The sequence below is a fragment of the Artibeus jamaicensis genome, unplaced genomic scaffold, assembly GCF_021234435.1.
Source record: "Artibeus jamaicensis isolate MK-2021 breed Jamaican fruit bat unplaced genomic scaffold, CSHL_Jam_final scaffold_916, whole genome shotgun sequence".
NCBI classification, from domain to species: Eukaryota; Metazoa; Chordata; class Mammalia; order Chiroptera; family Phyllostomidae; genus Artibeus; species Artibeus jamaicensis.
The window spans coordinates 28,540,784-28,561,060 of NW_026522059.1; the positions used below are offsets into that span (position 1 = coordinate 28,540,784).

The following is a 20,277-nucleotide window of genomic DNA, read 5'->3' on the forward strand; positions in this document are numbered from 1 at the left end:
TTTCAGGAGGACACAGATATTCAGCCCATAGCAGTTTTGCTGATTTTTTTTCTGTTTTTCTAGTGTCTACATGTATTTCCCTTCTAATCTGTATTATTTCCTTCCTCTACTAACTTTGGTTTTAGTTTGTTTTCCTAGTCTTTTGAAGTGTAGTTAGGTTATTGCTTTGAGATCTTTCTATTTTTTAAGTGTAAGGGTTTACTGCTATAAACCTCCCTTTTAGTACTGCTTTTCCTACATCCCGTAAGTTTTGATATATTCTGTTTTCATTTTCAGTCATGTCTGGATATTTTCTTAATTGCCGCGTGACTTCTTTTTTGATCTGCTTGTTGTTTAAGAACATGTTGTTTAATTAACACATGTTTTTGGAGTTTCTTCTTTCTGATCAGAGAAGATATTTTGTATGATTTCAATATTCTGAAAATATAAGACTCCTTTTTGTGGCCTAACGTACAGTATCTTTTGGAGAACATTTCATATGCATTTGTGAAGAGTGTGTATTCTGTTGTTGTTGAGTGGGAGAAAGGTTTTTTTTTTCTTTCCTGTATTTACCTATATTTTACTAGCTGTTGCTCTTTATATTTTTGGTGTAGATTTATGTTTCCTTTTGGCATCAATTTTCTTTAGCCTAAAACACTGTTTTTAATCATTTATTGAATTCTCTCACACTTTCATTTGAGAAATTTTTGTATTTACCTTTCATTTATTGAGGATATTTTCATTTGATTATTTTCTTTTAGCACTTTAGAGGTGTTTGTCTCTCATTGTCTTTTGGCCTGCTTAGTGTCTGATAAGAAGTCTACAGTTGTCCTTGTTTTTGTTTTGATATAAGTAATAGCGTTTTTTTCCTGTGACTACTTAGTATTCTCTCCTTCTTACTGGCATTCAGCAATTTAATTATAATATATCTTTGTGTGTGTGTATTTACCTTTAGATTTGTTGAGTTTCCTGCATGTGTAGGTTTATTGTTTTCATAAAACTTGCAAAATGGCCATTATCTTCCCCCTTCTCTCTATCTATCTGTCATTTATATTTCCATCTGGCTGCCTATCTGTTAATCTATATCCGTATCTGTCTCTATGTCCTTCATTTTTATGTGGGGTTCAGGTTTTTGTTTTAAACATTTTTTCAAGTTATTCATGTTTTGCTACATTGTCTAATCTGCTCAAATACCTATGCAGTGAAAATTTTATTTCAGGTACTTTGTTCTATCCTCTCTAAAATTTCCATTTATGTTTTTTTTCTTCCTGCCATTTTCTTTACATCTGTGAACACATGGGACATATTCATAATTGGCTTTTATAAGACATAGGTGACCCTCCCACAACGTGGGTTTGAACTGTGTGGGTGCGCTTGCCTGCACATTGTGTCCATTCTGTGTATAACTGGACCCATGCAGTTCAAGACGGTGTTGTTCAGGGTCAGCCATATCTGTGATAAGAAGCTGGGCATCTGCATGTGTGGAGGTCTGACTTATTGGAGGATTTTCGTGAGTCAACTGTGTTTTTCTCCATTGCTGCCATTTCTGTGTGTTTTTTAATTGACTAATTTTTCTCCTCTTTATGAGTCATAGTTCCTGATTTCAAATGTTTAGTAATTTTTTATTGAATTCTTGAAATCGTAAGTTTTACATTGCTGGATGTTGGATGTTGTTTTAGTTAAGAAGTTAAGGCTTCTGGTAGGCAGTTAAGTTACCTTGTATATTGGCTCATTATTTTTGAGGCTTGTGTTTAAGCTCCTTTTGGGAGAATTGAGAGTAGCCTTTGTGTTTTGGTAACGCTGTCTGCTTTCTGAAATAAGGCCATTCTGGGATCACTACTGACTGACCCTTGTAAGAGTTCTTTCAGCTTATGCTGGTAGGAAAGACCCTCAGCCTTGTGTAATCTCTGGGAGTTGTTCTGTTACAGCTAGCTGGTCATTGTTCTCCTTCAGGAAGTTGATTTTATTGGGCTTTTGTAGAGTGGTTTTTTTAAAAAATATATTTTATTTATGTATTTTTAGAGAGAGGGGAAGGGAAGGAGAAAGTGGGAGAGAAACATCAATGTGTGGTTGCCTCTCATGTGTCCCCGACTGGGGACCTGGCCTGCAACCCAGGCATGTGCCCTGACTGGAAATCGAACCAGTGACCCTTTGCTTCACAGGCCCACACTCAGTCCACTGAGCTACACCAGCCAGGGCAAGTGTTTTATTTTTTAAGCATGTACAGATTGGCATTTAGCTAAATAGTAAAGGGGATTCCGGGACATCCTTCTCTGCATAGCTTTCTTCTTGTAGGTATTCTGTAATGCAAACCTTATTTTCCTTGCCTCCCCACAACCCCGACTTTGTTTCTTCAGCTCAGCAGAACTGCTGGGCTCTGTTTGGTTTCCTCTTGCCCTGTGCTTCAGTTGGCACAAGCCTCTCCATCCAAAGCCTTGGGGATAGCCGTCCCCCTGAAAATAGTTGTTTTCTATGTTTTGTTGAGCTTTCTAGTTGTTTATAGCAAACAGATAATTCTGGATCCTGTTACTTCCTTGTGGTCAGAGGTAGACAATCTGTAATCGACACCTTTAAATCTTTGTTTGGACTTTCAGTAGCTTTTGGCATGGTCAGGCACTACCTTCTTGTCCTACATGACATCATTTCTTAAATACTGATGGCTTCCGGGGATCTGTTTTCTTCTTGACCCTATTTCTTCTTTGACTTTTTTTCATGATTTTGTCCCCTCTCATGTCTTCAGGCTCCATCTCTGTGTTGATGACACCAAAAATAATATTTTCAACTCAGATCTCTTTTGGGATTCATAAATACATTTGTTTATGGGAAGTCTCCATGTGGGTGGGTTAGCTTAGACCCATCATATTTCCCTCCAAACTGTTTTTCTCTGGTGTTTGTTAGCTTGGTAAATGACATTACCATCTACTAATTTGCTTAAGCTAAAGGTTTAAGAGACGTACTCAACTCCTCTCCATCACCACTCCCTGTTTCATCAGAACCACTTCCATATTGATTATGCCTTTTTAATATGTTGAATAGCTTATCTTCTATCCATCCTTACTGTCAGGATTATGTTCTGTGCTACTATATATTGAATCAGCTCCTAACTAGTTTCCCTGTTTTACTGTTGTTGAAACTCATACTGTTACATATTCCAGGGGAAGTGATCTTTGTAAACTAGAGCTCCTGAAGATGGTTCAGAAGACTTTTTAAATCTGACCTGGCTCACCTCTCCATTCGGATCATTTTTACTTGATTCATATTGAATTATTTTTGGTCATTTGTATGTGAAGAAGCCCCATTTGTACTGTATTATGTTTGGTCTCTCAGGTAAACCATGCCTAGTCTCTCTAATCTCTTTGCTTCTAGATACCTGCACATGCCATGCTTGTGGATATTTTTTTTTAAATAAAAGGGAAAAAGTAAAGAAAAGAAAAGCAAAAATAAGAAGACATTTCTGTATGGCAAATGCTCAAATAAACCATAAAACGAAAACGTCATAAGTGAAGTTAAACTACAAGTGAAAAATATGTCCAAACTAAACAAAGACTATTTTCTCTTGTATACAGATTTTTTAAAAAAGAACAAAAGTCCAGGAGAAATGGCAGCGAACACAACTAGATGGTTTAGTTATGTAATTGTACTAGGAGGTGCTCAGCCTCACTCGTAATAGGAGAAATGCAAATTAAATCTACTCTGAGTTACAAGTTTTCACCTAACATACTGACTGAAATTCAAATATTTGGTTAAATACTCTGTTGGTTAAACTGTAGGAAAAGAGGCTTTCTCATATATTACTGGTAGGAGAATAAATTGGTACAGATCACCTGGAGGCAATTTGCTACTAGCAATATACAAGTATGCTTATCTAATGTGCAATTATAGTAGATAAAATATAATGTAACCAATAATTTTAATAATTACAATAATAGTTATATACTTATATATGTAATACTTATAATAGTAATATTATTAGTCATATATACGTTATTAAGTTTATATTATGAGATGATTATACTTATATATACTTATTTATGTATACTTCTGTCTTTGTGTGTTTTCATTTGATCTCACAGTTTTACTTCTGGGAATTTATCCTACGGATATACTAATATGTATGTAACTTAATTTCTGTATAAGTTTATTCATCACAGTGTTGTTTATAATAGCAAAAGGGAATCTAGATATTCATAAATAAGGAATTAGTGAGTAAGAGATGCTACATCTTTGCAATAAAGTAGTATGTCAGAAAAACGAGGATGCCTTCTATGTACTTACGTTGTAGAGACCTTCAACATAAAGTTATATATTGTTAAGTGAAAATAGCAAAGTGTATAACAGTGTGGATAAAAAAGAGTGTGTGAAAAATGCTGTCTGTTAAGAAGAGGGAGAAATAAAAACACTCATATTTGTTGTATAAAGATTTCACAAGAAGCTAAATAAAAGTGGTTATTAGGTGTTTCTGGACAGAGAAGAAAAGGAAGGAGATTATTTACTATGTACTTTTTATATTTGAGTTTTGAATCATATAAAATTGCCTCTTTAAAGTGAAATTAAAATTTTTATTCAAGGTCTTAAGGAAATTTTTTTTTGTCTTTTTGTCACCAGTAAGCTAAAAAAGCTGAGTGAAGACAGTTTGACTAAGCAGCCCGAAGAAGTTTTTGATGTATTAGAAAAACTTGGGGAAGGGTAAGTACAAAAATTATGAAAGTAGCATTTAGATAATGACAGGACAATTATAAAGATAAAATACTATATAATGTTAATCTTTCACTAGGATATATTTGCTTGAATCGAACAGTAGTTGTATAGAGGGAACATACCTCAATACAATAAAGGCCATATATGACAAGCCCACAGTTAATGGTGAAAAGCTGAAAGCTTTTCTTCTAAGATCAGGAATAAGACATGGATGCCCGCTATGGCCAATTTTGTTCAACATAGTACTGGAAGACCTAGCCAGAGCAGTTAGGTAAGAAAAAGAGATACAAAGCATCCAGATCAGACAGGAAGAAGTAAAACTGTCTCTGTTTGTAGATAACGTAATATTATATAGAGATTCCACCAAAAACTATTAGAATTAATAAACAAATTCAGTAAAGTTGAAGAATATAAATTAATATACAAAAACCAGTTGCATATTGATTGATTGATTGATTGATTGATTTTAGAGAGAAGGGAAAGAGGGGGAAGAGACAGAAGGAGTGCGGAAGAAATGTCAATGTGAGAGAAAATTTGATTGGTTGTCTTTCATAGGCACTTGGCCAGGGACCAAATCTGCAACTCAGGCATGTGCCCTGACAGGGAATTGAACCAGTGACCTTTTTGATTTGTAGGGTGACTCTCAACCAATTGAGCCACACTTGCTGCAAGTTGCATCTTTATAATAATAGACTATCAGAAAGAGAAATTAAGAAAACAATCCCATTTACAATTGCATCAAAAAGAATAAAATATGTAGGAATAAATTTAACCAGGATGGCAAAAAATCTGGACACTGAAGACTATAAGACGTTGATGAATAAAATTGAAGAAGACTCAAAAAATGGAAAGATACAGAGCGGACTCCCCCCCCAAAAAAAAACGGAATTATCCTCTGGAGGGTGGGCCCCTCGTTGTACAGGCTTCCCCCACAGTGAGTGTTCTAGGAACCCATTTGTATCAGTGCACCAGCTGGCGTTGTTGTGAGAGGCTGCTTCAGCTTTAGGGAAAATTTTGAAGGTTCTCTCCAAGTGTTTGCTCATTTCATGATGGGTGATTTACAGGTGAACCCGACCACACCAGCTGCCGAGTGTTCAGCAGTTTCTGATCAGAAATAACATGACCCCCACGCCCCACCTTTCTTGTTCACCAATCGCACCCTGAGCAATACTTTTTTGTTTCCACAAGTAAAAAAAGTCCTCAAAAGGAAATATTTTGTTGATATGGAAGAGGTGAAACAAAAAACAGCAAAAGCACTAAGAGGCATCAAAATCGAAGAGTTCAAAACTATTTTGAGCGATAGATAAAATGCCTTAATAGGTATATTGTATCAAATGGAGAATACTTTTTAGAAAAACATTTCTTTCTTTATTTTTTAGAGAGCGGGGAAGGGAAGGAGAAAGAGTGGGAAAGAAACATCAATGTGTGGTTGCCTTTCATGTGTGGTTGCCTGCAACCCAGGCATGTGCCCTGACTCGGAATCGAACCCACAACCCTTTGCTTCACAGGCCCTTGCTCAATCCACTGAGCTACACCAGCCAGGTTAAATGGAGAATACTTTGAAGGTGACTGCAATTTAAACATGTAAGAATAAATACACAATTTTTCATAAATAAATTCTTTGTTTTTATGGGTCTCCTTTTATATTCTGTGCACGTGGATTGAGAGAATTAATATGTTAAAATGTCCATACTACGTAAAGCAATCTACAGATTCAGTGCAATCCCTATCAATATCCCAGTGGCATTTTTTACAGAAGTAGAACAAAGAATCCTAAAGTTTATATGGAACTATAAAAGACCACTAAAGCCAAAGCAATCTTGAGAAAAAAAGAACCAAGTCGGAAGCATCACACTCTTGATTTCAAACTCTATTGCAAAGATATAGTAATCAAAGCAGTGTGGTATTGGTATTAAAACAGACACATAGACTAGAGAGCCCCAAAATAAACCAGTGCATATGTAGTTTATTTTCCTCTGTCATAAATTAATAAATTAATAATTTATGACAGGGGAAACAAGAATATACAACTGGGAAAGGGTAGTCTCTTCAGTAAATGGTGTTCAGAAAACTGGACAGCTACATAAGATAGACTGATACTGGACCCCTATCTTATACCATATATAAACAACAACTCCAAATGAATTAAAGTCTTGAATGTAAGACCTGAAACCCGTAAACTCCTAGAAGAAAAGAGAGGTGGTAAGTAAGCTAAGTAAGCTCCTTGACATCTGTCTTGGCAGTGAGTTTTTGGATTTGACATAAGAAATGAAGACAACAAAAGAAAAAATAAACAAGTGGGATGACATTAAACTAAGCAGCTCTGTGCAGCATAGGAAACCATCAATGAAAGGTCAGCATGTGGAATGGGAGGAAATATTTGCAAGTCATATATCTGAGAAGGGGTTATTATCCAAAGTACATAAAGAACTCATACAGCTCAATAGGAAAGACCAAACATTCCAGGAACTGAATAGAAATTTTTCCAAAGATGACATACAAATGGCCAAAAGGGAAATGCAAATCAAAACCATAATGAGGTATCAGCTCACACTTGTTAGAATAGCTATCATCAAAAAGACAAAATATGAATAAATGTGACTACATCAACCTAAAATGTTTTTGCACAGCAAGAGAAACATTAAAAAAAACCCCAAAACAAAAAACCACACACCAAAAAAAAATGAAGAGAAAATCTGCGAAAGGGGAGGACATATTCACCAGCGATACGGTTGTCTACACGAGTGAACCGGCAGGCTCACTCCCAGCTGGTTGAGGTGACACACCGAGACTGGAAGTGTTGGTCTTACATCTATATCACTAAATGTCTTTCTCCCTGGAAAACTTGGAATCCATTGCCAGACATTTTCTTTAAAGTTTTACTGGTAGAAACTGACAAAAATCTGACAACTTTTTTGGTGTGAATAGTAGGTGCTTTTCACTTGGATTTTGTATTCATCCCCTGGTTCCTGTGGAGATTTGAGTATAATTATAGAAGCAGTGAGTGATGATTGTGGGGTGATACGGAAGAGAATCTATTGATACATTCCCTTGAAAAGTTACTGTTTCAGCTGAGGACATTATAGAATCTTTAGGCATTATGAGGCTGATCTTCTCAGGCTGGGCGGTAGAGCTGCTTTTGATGCCAAGGGAGGCCTGCTAGATTTTAGGGGTTCAGGGTACTCAGGTTAATGATAATCTACCTAAATGTCCCCAAACTAACTCTGTGGATGCCTCTCTTTATAATTAAAAATCTGACATTATCCTAATTGATTTGGTGATGGTGTGAATTCTGTTTGCAATGTAATTCAGCTTCCAGCAAGCTTAGACTTTGAGTTTTGTTTTCAGAAGTCTCATTACAGTGCCTATAAGAATTAAGAAATTCTTGGACTTCTGGGAGAGATGACAGCATAGGTAAACATAGCTTATATCTTTGCACAACCACATCAAAATTACAGCTGTAGAACAACGAACTGGCACTCAGAACTGTCAGAAATGGAGCTGAATGGAATTCTGACAACTATGGAATTAAAGAAACCACATCCATCCAGACTGGTAGAAGGGGCAGAAACGCAGAACAGGCTGGTCCCACATCCACCTGTGGAGCATAAGAATTCGGGAGGAATATCTTAGGAGCAAGGAGTCCCAGCCCCACACCAGGCAATACAGCCCAGGGTTTCAGTGTCAGGAAGGAAAGTCTCCATAACTCCTTGCTACAAAATGAGCAGGGATTGAGTTGGTAGCAGGAATTTCTGGAGTCCCAAACAGCTCCTCTTAAAGAACCCACACATGAACTTGCTCAGATTCACTCCCTCTGAGCTCCAGCACTAGGATAGCAGCTTGAAAGGCAGCCGTGGTATACAGGGAGGAACTTAAGTGTGTGACATCAAGGCGACAGCTGGGGGACAGCTTTCTCCCAGACAGAAAGGTGGGTGGAGACCACTGTCCCTTTTCTGAGTCCCTGACCCACCACAGAGCCACAGACCTGACAGGCAGGTATCATATTTGAGACTCAGCCTGGCTTGGAGATCCCCTGAGACTCTCTCCTACCTGACTGATGAGACTCTGTCCTACCCAACTTACAGGCCCACCCAAGCTCTTAACAGTGACCTTTCCAAATGAATAATTGATTGGTCTTGGCTCATGCTTCACAACTTGCTATATACTCTCAAACAAGTAAAAGCCTAGCCTCAGCGAGCCCCAAGCCCTGTACCTCTTGCTATGTTCCCCCAGGCCCAGCCCTAGCAGCAGCCAGCCTAGACTGACAGCTTGGCTTCGCCCAAGAATCTCCAAGCCCAGCACAAGTAGCAGCCATCTCAGATTGCTTTATAGCTCAGGCAGGGTGGCCCTGGGAAGAAAACAGGTCAGGGCTGACCTTGGCCCTGCACCACCTGGGAGACCCAAGAGCCTGTGCACACAGTGGACGGCTGTAGACCACATCAGAGCACCACCCACTCTGACCCTGCACAGCTGATACTTCACAGAGAGTGGAGGTTGGTAGTCACTGTTTTTGTAGCCAGTCCTTGCAGCAGATTCGTCTGGGTAAATCCCTGCTATTGATTTATAGGCTCAATTATAAGAGGAGGGTGTATTCAGCCCATACTGGAAATAGAAATGCAGGTCCAGGAAACAGAGAATCTCAAACAAGATGGATTGAAAGAGGCCTACTCCAAAACACATAATAATTAAAATGCCAAAGGTTAAAGATAGAAAATCTTAAAAGCAACAAGAGAAGCAGTTAGTTACTTACAGGGGAGTTCCCATAAGATTGTCAGCTGATTTCTCAAACGAAACTTTGCAGGCTAGAGGAATTGGTAAGAAGTATTCAAAGTCATGAAAAGCAGGGACCTACAGCCAAGATTGGTCTACCCAGCAAAGCCATTATTTAGAATTGAAGGGCAGATAAAGAGCTTCCCATACAAGAAAAAACTAGAGGAGTTCGTCATCACCAAACCATTATTATATGAAATGTTAAAGGAAGTTATTTAAGAAGATCAAAACTATGAACAATAAAATGGCAAAAATGCATATCTGTCAACAATTGAATCCAAAAAACAAACTAAGCAAACAAGAACCGAGACAGAATCATGGATACAGAGAGCATTTTCATGGTTGCCAGATAGGAAGGAGGTGTGGAGGAATGGGTATAGAGGTGAGGAGATTAAGCAATACAAATATATAGTTACAATAAGTGTAACTATAGCTATGTGAGTGTGCAGTACAGCACAGAAAATTGAGTAGCCAAGGAACCGACACACATGACCTATGGATATAAACAAAGGTGTGCGTATTGCCTGAGGGCGTGGGGAATGCTGGGTGGAAGGGGCAAAAGGGAGAGAGAGGGAAATTCTTTTGGGACATTCAGAAGTTTTTTAGTTATCTCAGTCCTAAGTTGGGAATTTAAGCCCTGGGCTTATTATATTTGTTATATAACTTTCACAGTGTAGGCCAGGTAGTCAACCCATTCTGTTGTCCTTGTAGTTTTATTTTACTATAGCATTCTGTTGATACAGATAGTTGATCTTCTAAAATCTTGCCTAGACTCCAGGAACCCATGGGTAATAATTTAAGTAATTGTTTTGCCATTGAATGCCATAAACTGTGAATTTTCTGTTTGTCTATTTCATTATTAAAGTGATTACTCTTTTTAAATCTAAGAAAGAACTAATGCAAGATTCCCATTTTTAACATTCTTTCCCCTGGGACCACTTCCTGTACCAAAAACTATTGGTAGCTATGCTTGGTCTGGGAAAGAAAGGCTACTTTGTGTACTCTGGGTATAAAGAGTTTATTATAAAATTAGGAGCTCAAATGACTCGTGGTAGCACCATAGATGCAAAGGTCATGGAATCTGCTGCTGAAGGTCAGAAAAGCCAGTGCTGAAGATCTCAGCCTGAAGTACTGAAGTAGGTGTTACTCAAAAGCTCACTAGGGATCTTCTGAGAATCTTTGAGATGCTCCCACCAACCATCTCAGGACACAGTAGCAGTATGGTGGTTATCAAAAGCTCAGCAGGAATCCACCGTCTCTCATATCTGCCATTGCACCCACCACATCTGGAAAGGGATGGTTTCTCCTCAACTTTTTGCCATTTAGATTTCATGCATGTTCTCCTCATTGTCAGCTCCCAACTGGGATCCATTTAGGGAAGGGAATTCTAGTAAATGTGGTTCCCAGCTTCACTTTATCAGTGACAGGATGTTAGAAGAGTTGCTTAATTTACAACAGACAATCTAGAACTTAATTCTGTTAGCTTTTGAGGATATATATAGTTTTTCCAGAAAAAGTAGAGCCATCGTCAATATAACGAGAACAGTTTGCACGATATCAATGTAACCTGGTGGCCAGGGAGAGTGGGCTGGAGTGCACGTGTGGAACAATGACTTCACTGTACTAGTCAGTGGGGGCAGTAGACGCTGCTGAGTGAGCATGTGTACTGTGTGGCCGTTACATTCAAAATGACTGAGTAGAACAGTGAGTCTGCATCGATTTTTCTGTTAAGCTTGAACATTCCTCTGCAGAAACTGTTCAGATGATTCAGAGGGCTGCAGCTTGTGGGCAACTGGTGGTTGGTAGCTTCATCACACTAACATGGCCACTCACACATCATGACTGGTGCAGTTTTCGATGAAACATCAAATCACCCAAGTGACTCAGTCCCCCTACAGCCTAGATTTGGTGCTCTGTGACTTCTGGCTTTTCCCAGAACTAAAATCACCTTCAAAAGGGCAGAGATTTCAGACTGTCAGTGAGATTCAGGAAAATACAATGGGTCAGCAGATGGCAATTGAGAGAACTGTGTGAGGTCCCAAGGTGCCTGCTTTAAGGGGACTGAGGCATCATTGTCCTGTGGACACTGTTTCTTGTATCTTGTATCATCTGCAGTAAATGTCTCAGTTTTTCATATTATATGGGCGGATACCTTCTGGACAGACCTCGCATACTTACACACCCATGCATATATTTGCATATATATGGCTTTTAAGGAGCGATTGTCTGTGTGTGTGTGTGTGTGTGTGTAAATTAGGACTATTGCTCTGGTTGGTGTAGCTCAGTGGGTTGAGCTTCAGCTTGCTAACCGAAAGGTTGTCGGTTCCATTCCTGGCCAGGGCACATAACTGAGTTGTGGGCCAGGTCCCCAGTTGAGGGCATGTGAGAGGCAACCATTTGATGTTTCTCTCCCTTTCTTTCTCGCTCCCTTCCCTGCTCTCTAAAAATAAAATAAATAAAATCTTTTAAATTAGGACTATATACACATACATCTGACTTTGGGTAGCAAAGTCAGTTAAAGTGACAGCAGTTTTTAGCTTGTCTTCTAATTCATACCAAAGTATAAGCAGCTTCCCTCTCTCATTGTTTTTGCTTTTTAAAAAATACATATATATTTAATTGGCAAAGTTTCAAGTGTTGTAACAGAGGTAGTTTGGGGGCAAATGGCCATAAGACCCCATTTCTCATTTTATTCACATGTGAGTATGCGGTCTTCCTCTTGAGGTGGTAGTGAAAAGAGCATGTGAGGCTACCTGGGATCTGGGACTGAGGGGGGGACCACATTTCCTGCTTCTCTAACTTTGTGTCATGTGGTCCCAGCTGGGGGTTCATTTGTCCTTAAGGCGCCTGAACAGGCAGAGGGACTTTAGTATTTTGGGGATGATTTTGCTTAAGGTAAGATCAGCCCTTGTTCCTACCTTGACACTTTGGCTGTTTTTATTCTGTATTTTATTCTTTTTATTTCAATTTATATATCCTTAATGCTATTTTTGTTTGAGTTAACAAAATGTAAGTCTGTTTCTTCCATTCATAAGAAAAACAACAAATCTTTTTATATTAACTTGATGATTTTAATAGATTTTAAGTTAATACTTGAAGCATTAAAGCTAAGGGGTAACTCAACTTTTCTTATTATTTGTTTACTTTGTTTTGTCGCCATTAACTTGTGTTTTAAACTGGAAAAGACTACATGCAAAAACGCATTGTATACTCTTTAATAGTTATGATGTTTGAAAGAAAAAATAAATGTTTTGGGTTTTTTTTTTAGGTCTTATGGAAGTGTATTTAAAGCCATACATAAGGAATCTGGTCAAGTTGTGGCAATTAAACAGGTACCTGTTGAGTCAGATCTTCAGGAAATAATCAAAGAAATTTCTATAATGCAGCAGTGTGACAGGTATGAAGAGGTTTTAGTTCTCTATTTGCCTTCATTTGGATGTATTTTGCTAATAATGTATGCTAGAATGTTTCATCTGGTTATCTGTTCAGTTTTCTGGCTTCCCCTTAGAAGATGAGGGCAGCTTTGCAGGGCTGTCTTGGGCCAAAGTCATGTTATGAAGCAATGTGTGGTGATAGAAAATACTCCCTTTTCCCATTTTCAGGGCAAGTTCATGTGCGAACATTAGTTTTTGATTTTTAAGGGGTGGTCATTTAACAGTATTTTTTGTAGAACTTTTTGCTGATTAAAAGCAATTCTGTGTACTATGCCAGGATCTAGGAATACCAAGACAACTGAGGTACTGTTTTTCCTTTTCAGGGGCTGGCTGGTAATGTAGTTGAGAAGACAGATACAAATAAACAGCCGTAATAAGCTTGGTCACTGTACTGACTGGTGCCGGGGCTGATGTGAGAACAGGAAGTCAGGGTACCTACCTCAGCCAGAAAGTCTGGAATGCTGAGGAAGAGTTAAGTTAGTAAAGAAATGGAGGGATGAGAGAGAGTAAAAGAATTAATTAGGAGCAGAGAAGTGGGAAACGCTCACTGGTGTTTTGACAGGTTTAGAATCACTGGAGTGGAAAGCATGAGGTAGACTTGTGTGCACTGACTTTGGATAGTAAATGGAGCTAATCAGGAAGGGACTTACTGTGCCCTGTTAAGTAGCCCAGTTTCCATAAGGGCTGTAGAGTTTATAAATTAGGACTCTATTTAGCCTATGGTTACTTAATCAAAGAGGGACTTACTATTCTCTCTTTAGGAAAGGTCTAGAGATAGGGCTGATGTAACAGCTGTCTTAGGCCTTTTTCCTTAAACTGTGCCCTTCTTAGCCTATGGCCTTTGTTCTCATGTTTATTATCTCATGTTTATAAGTGGGCTGCTCCAGCTCCAGCCTTATTGTCTATATTCCAGGCATCAGGGAGAAGGGAAGAAGCAGGAAAGGGCTTTCCCAGAAGCCCCCCCAATTAACGTTTTATTTATCACAGTTAACACATAGTGGCAGAACTGGTCACTAGAGGAGTCTGGACACATGGTCTTCCCCAATCAAATAGGGCCCTGTTAATAAGAGATCTATGGAAAACTTCCTCTTCCAACAGTATATAAGATTCATATAAGCTCTTTGGCTCATGAAATGACTGAATAATCTTAGAGCAACTTTCTTGCTTGGGTTTGTTTAATTTTGCTTTATTTTGTGTTATATATTTAGATTATGTTACATATTTCCCTTTAAGGCTGTATAACTGGAAATTCAAGTGGTTATGAAAAACAATACATTAAAAATTTCTCAGTTCCCAGATCAAAAAACATAATTATAGAATTTCCTCAGACCTTTCTATTAATTTGGTAACTGGATAAGAATGTGGTTCACACAGTTTGCTGTAGAAAAGAAGATTGAGCATAGCATAATGCTGGGCCCATCAGGGGCTTAATACTTGCATAATGCTAGGTTTTTTGGTGGAGCACCTAAATATATATGTTTAGTTCTTAATACATCAGTTTAAAAAAAACTGGTCATTTTTCCCTTTGTAAGTCTTCCAAAAACAACTTGGCTATAAACACAGTTTACTCTGTGCTGAATCTCAGTTTAGAATAGTTTAAATTGTTAATAATTTTAATTATCTGAATTTAAAGCAAAATATTACTTTTCTCCAGAATTTTCAAAGGCCAAAAATGAAAGAGAATTAAAACATTTTGGCCTCATTGAAATATAAAGTATTGTAATGTTGAATGTTCATATTTGACTGAATGAAAATCCTTTAAGAGATTTATATTTAGAATGCTTTAGTTAAAAAATATATTTTCATTTGTTTCTTATGTTTAAGTAGTAGGTCTTTAGCAGAACAAAGGCTTAGTTTCTTGGGAATTACTGAAAACATCTGGGCCTGTGGTTTATAAACCTGTTAAATTTATCCCTGGCTGGTGTAGCTCAGTGGATTGAGCGCAGGCCTATGAACCAGAGGCCTGTGAACCAGAGGATCCCGGTTCAATTCCCATTCAGGATACATGTCTGGGTTGCAGGCCAGTTCCCAGCAGGGGATGCATGAGAGGCAACCATACATTGATGTTTCTCTCCCTCTCTCCTTCCCTTCCCCTCTAAAGATAAATAAATAAAATCTTTTAAAAAATTTATCCATGACTTAAATAATTATACACAGTTGGTGAGCCCTACATATAGACAATTCAGTGTGCAGTAGGAATTTAGTCATTAAGTTTACTTACTGGGACATTTTGGAATGTTGACATAATGTGCCCAATACTCTGTATTGGGATTAAGAAATAATTTTCTGTGGGAATACCGAAGTTGATCGTCGGCATCTCTTTCTGCAGCCCGTATGTTGTAAAGTACTATGGCAGTTACTTTAAGAACACAGACCTCTGGATTGTTATGGAGTACTGTGGAGCTGGCTCTGTCTCGGACATAATCAGATTACGAAACAAGACAGTAAGTATTTAAAATTTCATTTCTAAAGATTCATAAGTAGAATCTGACTAGGTAGTATATTGTTACAAGGAAAATACTAGTGTGAAAAAAAGAAAGGTTTTAGACTGTAAAGGGATCTGAGGTATGAGAATGAGTCACATGTCTTTGTATGGCCAGTTTAGGAGTCATGTGATTGTTTAATTTATATATTGGGATACTTTTTGGTAAGTCACCAAGAAACTACCATCGTATTCCTCTTTTACATTGTAAATCATTGTGCATATTCTTTATTAATTGAGTTTAGTAAGTTATGGCAAGAGTTTTATTTAAAATTCATAGTATTCATGGCATTTCTTTAGTTGTTTGTATTATAATCTGTGGCTAGTAAACGGTTGAAGTTTTTTGTTTCTAAATTTTAAAAATGATTGAAAAATAATTTTTGTCATTATTTTCCCAAATATTATCAGGATATTTGAAAGTGATAAGAGCTAGAATGCAATTTTGTAAGAATTTTTGTGAATTCAGCTCATTGAAAGCTATTCTAATCATAACTTTTTATGGTTATGTTTTAACCTTAAGCAAAAGAGCTATCTATTTACAAAATTGTTTACTTTCAGCTAGCAGTATCTCTCGTTTTCTTGGATAATTTATAAAGACAAGAATGTCCTTTTTATTTGTGAATGACTAAGAATAAGAATCAGTGAAAAGATGTGTAATTCTGTAAAACAGTAACCCAATTACCATATGACATTATTGTATGTTGTCAGACATGTTTGAGTAAAATGCATTCAGAAAAATACTTAACTATACTTGAGTCAATTTGTGGTTAACCAGAATCGTTTTAAAGTTTGATTGGGGATGTAAGTTGTAAGTTTATTCTACTAATTTTTTCTTCTGTTAGAGAAACTAAATAGGATTTCTTTAAAGGAAGTGAAACATAAGTTTATATAATCTCTGTTTTGGCAGAATGGTTTAAGTGATTTGTGATGTTCTGGTTAAATATTTGAGAATTTCTGTGGTGCTTAACTAGCATTTATGTAAATCAGATGACTTTTGAGTAGCAGAACAATGCTTTAATTGAACGGAATTATACTTCAGTTAGAGATGTGTTTTAAAACTATTTTAGGGATAAACTCAGCACATTTGATGTTTAAAATTACTAGGTAGACATATGAAGTAAAAGTGTGGGAAATGGAAAATCAGTTTTTTTTTGTTTTAAGTGTTAATGTTACAGTTTTGAGTAGCTGGAAAGTATTTGATCTAAGTACTCTATTTCTTGTTAATAATTACAAAGTTCTGTGAGATGAGTATGGATGGGGTCCTTATCCTTTGGAATCTCATTCACCAGGACAATTTTAGTTTACATGCATTGTTTTATAGAAGACAGGACCTCCTGAACCTGGTGGGGAGTCATGCATTGGCAGTGGTCTAATTGCTCTTCTCATAGAACAGTAATCTTTGGGCATGGAAGGCTCCAATTCACAGATGTGAAAAAGAACCCAGGGCTGCATGAGATGGATCAGGAGCTGCAAGTCGTTATCTCTGGGTGTCACTTTGATAACAGCTCCTGTGAAATCTCAAAGTTATTTGTTGTTCTATTTTTCCATCATTATTTATTATCTAAAAGGAGTACCCTAGTTCTGAAGGTTAGAAATATGCAGATATGTATCATCGCATTAAAAATGCCTTGACATTGTAAGTGTTTGATCATTTTATAGGACTCTTCACTGAAGTGGTAACCTTGATTGTCTGAATTTCAGAGTCATGGCTGTTACTGATTATATGGCTTTCAAAAATGTGACCAGTGAAACAGTTGTCCTTAACTATTAAAACTCACTCTAGTAGTTACTGTTTTGTGGTCACAGAGCAATCAATCACTTCCTACGAGTATGGGAACCTTTTTTTTTAGGGTTTCTTTGCTTTTTTTTTCTTATATAATTTGTTGTTTCTTTGAATTTTATATACATTTTAAACAGCACAAGGCATTCTTATTTTTTTATATTGTCAGTGTTTATATTTACTTGTATATCATATTACTCTTTTTATTGCTCTTTATTCTTTTCTGCATTTCTCAGTTGCCTGAAGAACACTGTCCTTCAATGTTTCCTTATGTGTGGGCATGATGGTGATAAGACCTCAGATTTTTATATATGAAAATGTTATTTCACTTCATTTTTGAACAATATATTTGCTGGTTAAAGAACTCTAGGTTGGCAGTTTCCTTAAGGTATTTGGTTTGTTTTGAGAGGAATGACTTGGAAAACCGCTTAAGTTACCTACTTTTTGTAGAATTATGCTTCTTTTTGAAAAAAAATTTCATTAAGGATGAAGTATTCTTGATTAATTATAAATTGCTATGTGTTTTTGATCAAATGTTTTTTTGAAAATTAAAGACACAGGAAAAAACAAATTTGGTTAAGTTACATAGGTATTTTTTTTAACTTCATAGAACATTATTTATTTCCAGATAATTTACATAAAAAGAACTATAAATCAATATAAATCACCCTTACATAAGATATTCAACCTGACTCACAAAAAATAAATGCAAATTAAAAGGTCATTTATAGTAAGTGCCATTGTGTTTAAAAAGCATTGGAGTTTGACCTCTTTAGTCTGAAGTACAGTACTATTTATATCTTCTTTCTATCTGTATAGTTTCATAACCTGTCCCTTATATTATGCACTTTAGATTCCAGCTTCACAATAAGAGCTGCTTCCTGGAATTAAAAATTGGATTCATGTTTTGTTGTTTTTGTTAATGATACTGCCTCATTCTCTCCCCCACGTTTGAGTCATCCTCCCCATACTTCCTGTCTTTGCCTTAGTGAGTTCGCATCCATGAAGGACCAGCTCAAAGTTCACCTCCTATTTTCCCAGGGAGTTTCATATGTATTTGATAATTGTTTGATTAATTAGTTATGTAAATCTTTATTGCATCTTCATTCTTAAAGAACATAACTTTTTAGCTGCTCTTGTTATTATAATTTTTACTATTATTATTTTACATATTTTGACAGCCTGGTAGACTGGGCATCTTTTCATATGTGAATTGGTTCTTTTATTTCCTCTTTATACCTATCTTTTGCCTTTTATTGTTGGTGGTGGTGCTGTTTTTATTATCAGTTTGCAGGGCTGCCTGACAGTTTGCTAGTAGTTATGTGAACATTTCACATATTTAAAAAGTCATAAAACCAATCATCTGATTACCTGCATAGATATTAAAGAAGGAGCTTCAGAATATATCTTTCAGAGGTTTTATGCCCTGATCTGTACTTTTACTGTGGGAAATACCTAGGAAAAGACAAAGGCATAGAATTAAGTTTGGGTGTTAATGAAGCATATTTCAGTGATTGGAAGTGAGGCTCAGTAGCAAAGGGCGGGTATTGGGTCTATTTGAGTGCTGCTACTTACCATGGGGCAGATCACAGAGTCGGCATTTGATCTGGGTAATGAATAGTAATTGTGATAATTAATGTTAGTAGTACCAGAGATGGAATGAAGGTGAAACTCTCCCATATTTCAGTGGGTGATAAAAGTTTTGTGGTAGGCAGTTAGGCATTAGCAACACAAGGACAATTGGCAGGTACAGAAGGCAGAAAGCCCCATGTACCTAGCACAACAGGTAGAACTGGGAAAACAAGGACTCGGCCCCCAAGGTGATTTTTCCTCCCCTGACCTTTCATATCATTGGTCATACCTTTCTAATCCTTCCCCGACCCTTTCTTCCCCTGGCATGTTGGTAGTCATGTGGGTTAGGCCCCACCCCCACCCACCACATAAGAAGGGGAATGAACTAGGGGGCTAGAGAATAACCCTTAAGCAGACCTGCATCAAATACATCTAGGCCTCAACTGTGTTTTAGGTCCAGCCCCAGAAAGGCAGCAAAGCCAGACAAGTGATGCCATGGCTGATATCAGGACCAGCTGCATTGACTAATGCCCCCTACCCTGGCTCCAACCAATCAGTAGAGACCATGACCTGAAGGACACACCTGGAAAGCTGATGAATATTCTACTGGGGACCTCCAGATAAATACCTTCAAGAGGAGGACCCAGTGTCGCTCCTTTATGGAGCACACCCTGCCCTTTCCCCACTCCCTTCCCCCAGGCCAGTTTTCTGGCCGTTTTTTCTCCTAAGCTCCAAGGGCCCTTCTTTGGCCTCTGTAACTTGTTTCCTCAGCCCATGTCTTTCACAGCTCACTTCTACTGCCGTGACATTCTAGATACTTTTTCTTACAGTTTGAGTCTTGACTTTGAATTCTTTCTTGGCCAGAACTCAAGTAGTGAGGTTGCTGAACCAAGTTCTGACACCTGGTGCTGTTTCACTGTAGGTTCTCTGGGTCTCCTAAATGTTGCATTATGAGTAAAAATCACTAGTTAGTATTCCTTGACTCTCATTTATAAGTATTGGGGGATCTATACATAAATATATGTGAGTTAATCTCCTCAGACTCACAAACACAGATGAAGTCCTTGTATCATATACATTACTTTTTTTGCATTATTTTTTTTCACCTTTTTATTTTATTGAATTTTAGAAAGAGAGAGAGAGTGAAACAGCAATTTGTTGTTCTACTTATATTGCATTCATTGGTTGATTCTTGTATGTGCCCTGACCAGGGATTGAACCTACAACCTTGGCATATTGGGACAACACTCTACTGGACTACCCAGCCAGGACCTCTTTTTTTTTTTTGACATAATTTTAAACCATCTTTTAAGTGGTGGAATCTATGTGTAGGTAACCCTGCTGTGGTATCCTGTAGTTGGAAATCACATTTAATTAGTCATCTCTTAGGATTCGGGAGAAGAGAAATTTCAGTTGCCTTCCCCTACTTTAAGCCACACAAGGGCAGAAATTTTTACATATTCATCTTGGAAACATTCAGAGTGCCTGGAACAGCTACAGCGTCAAGCAAACCCTTGATGACAAATGTTTGTTTAACTAAACCAGGATCGATTCCTTAGCTG

At 37.4% G+C, this 20,277-nt stretch overlaps 1 protein-coding gene across 1 annotated transcript in view; it reads left to right on the forward strand.

Annotated features, from left to right (window-relative positions):
• STK3 (serine/threonine kinase 3) overlaps nucleotides 1-20,277 on the forward strand; it is a 255,792-nt gene that overhangs the window by 18,822 nt on the left and 216,693 nt on the right. Inside the window, exons 2-4 of the mRNA XM_037131083.2 lie at nucleotides 4,585-4,665; nucleotides 12,716-12,844; nucleotides 15,211-15,325. Of these exons, the coding sequence (XP_036986978.1) occupies nucleotides 4,585-4,665; nucleotides 12,716-12,844; nucleotides 15,211-15,325 (325 nt within the window). The remainder of the gene's footprint in view (nucleotides 1-4,584; nucleotides 4,666-12,715; nucleotides 12,845-15,210; nucleotides 15,326-20,277) is intronic.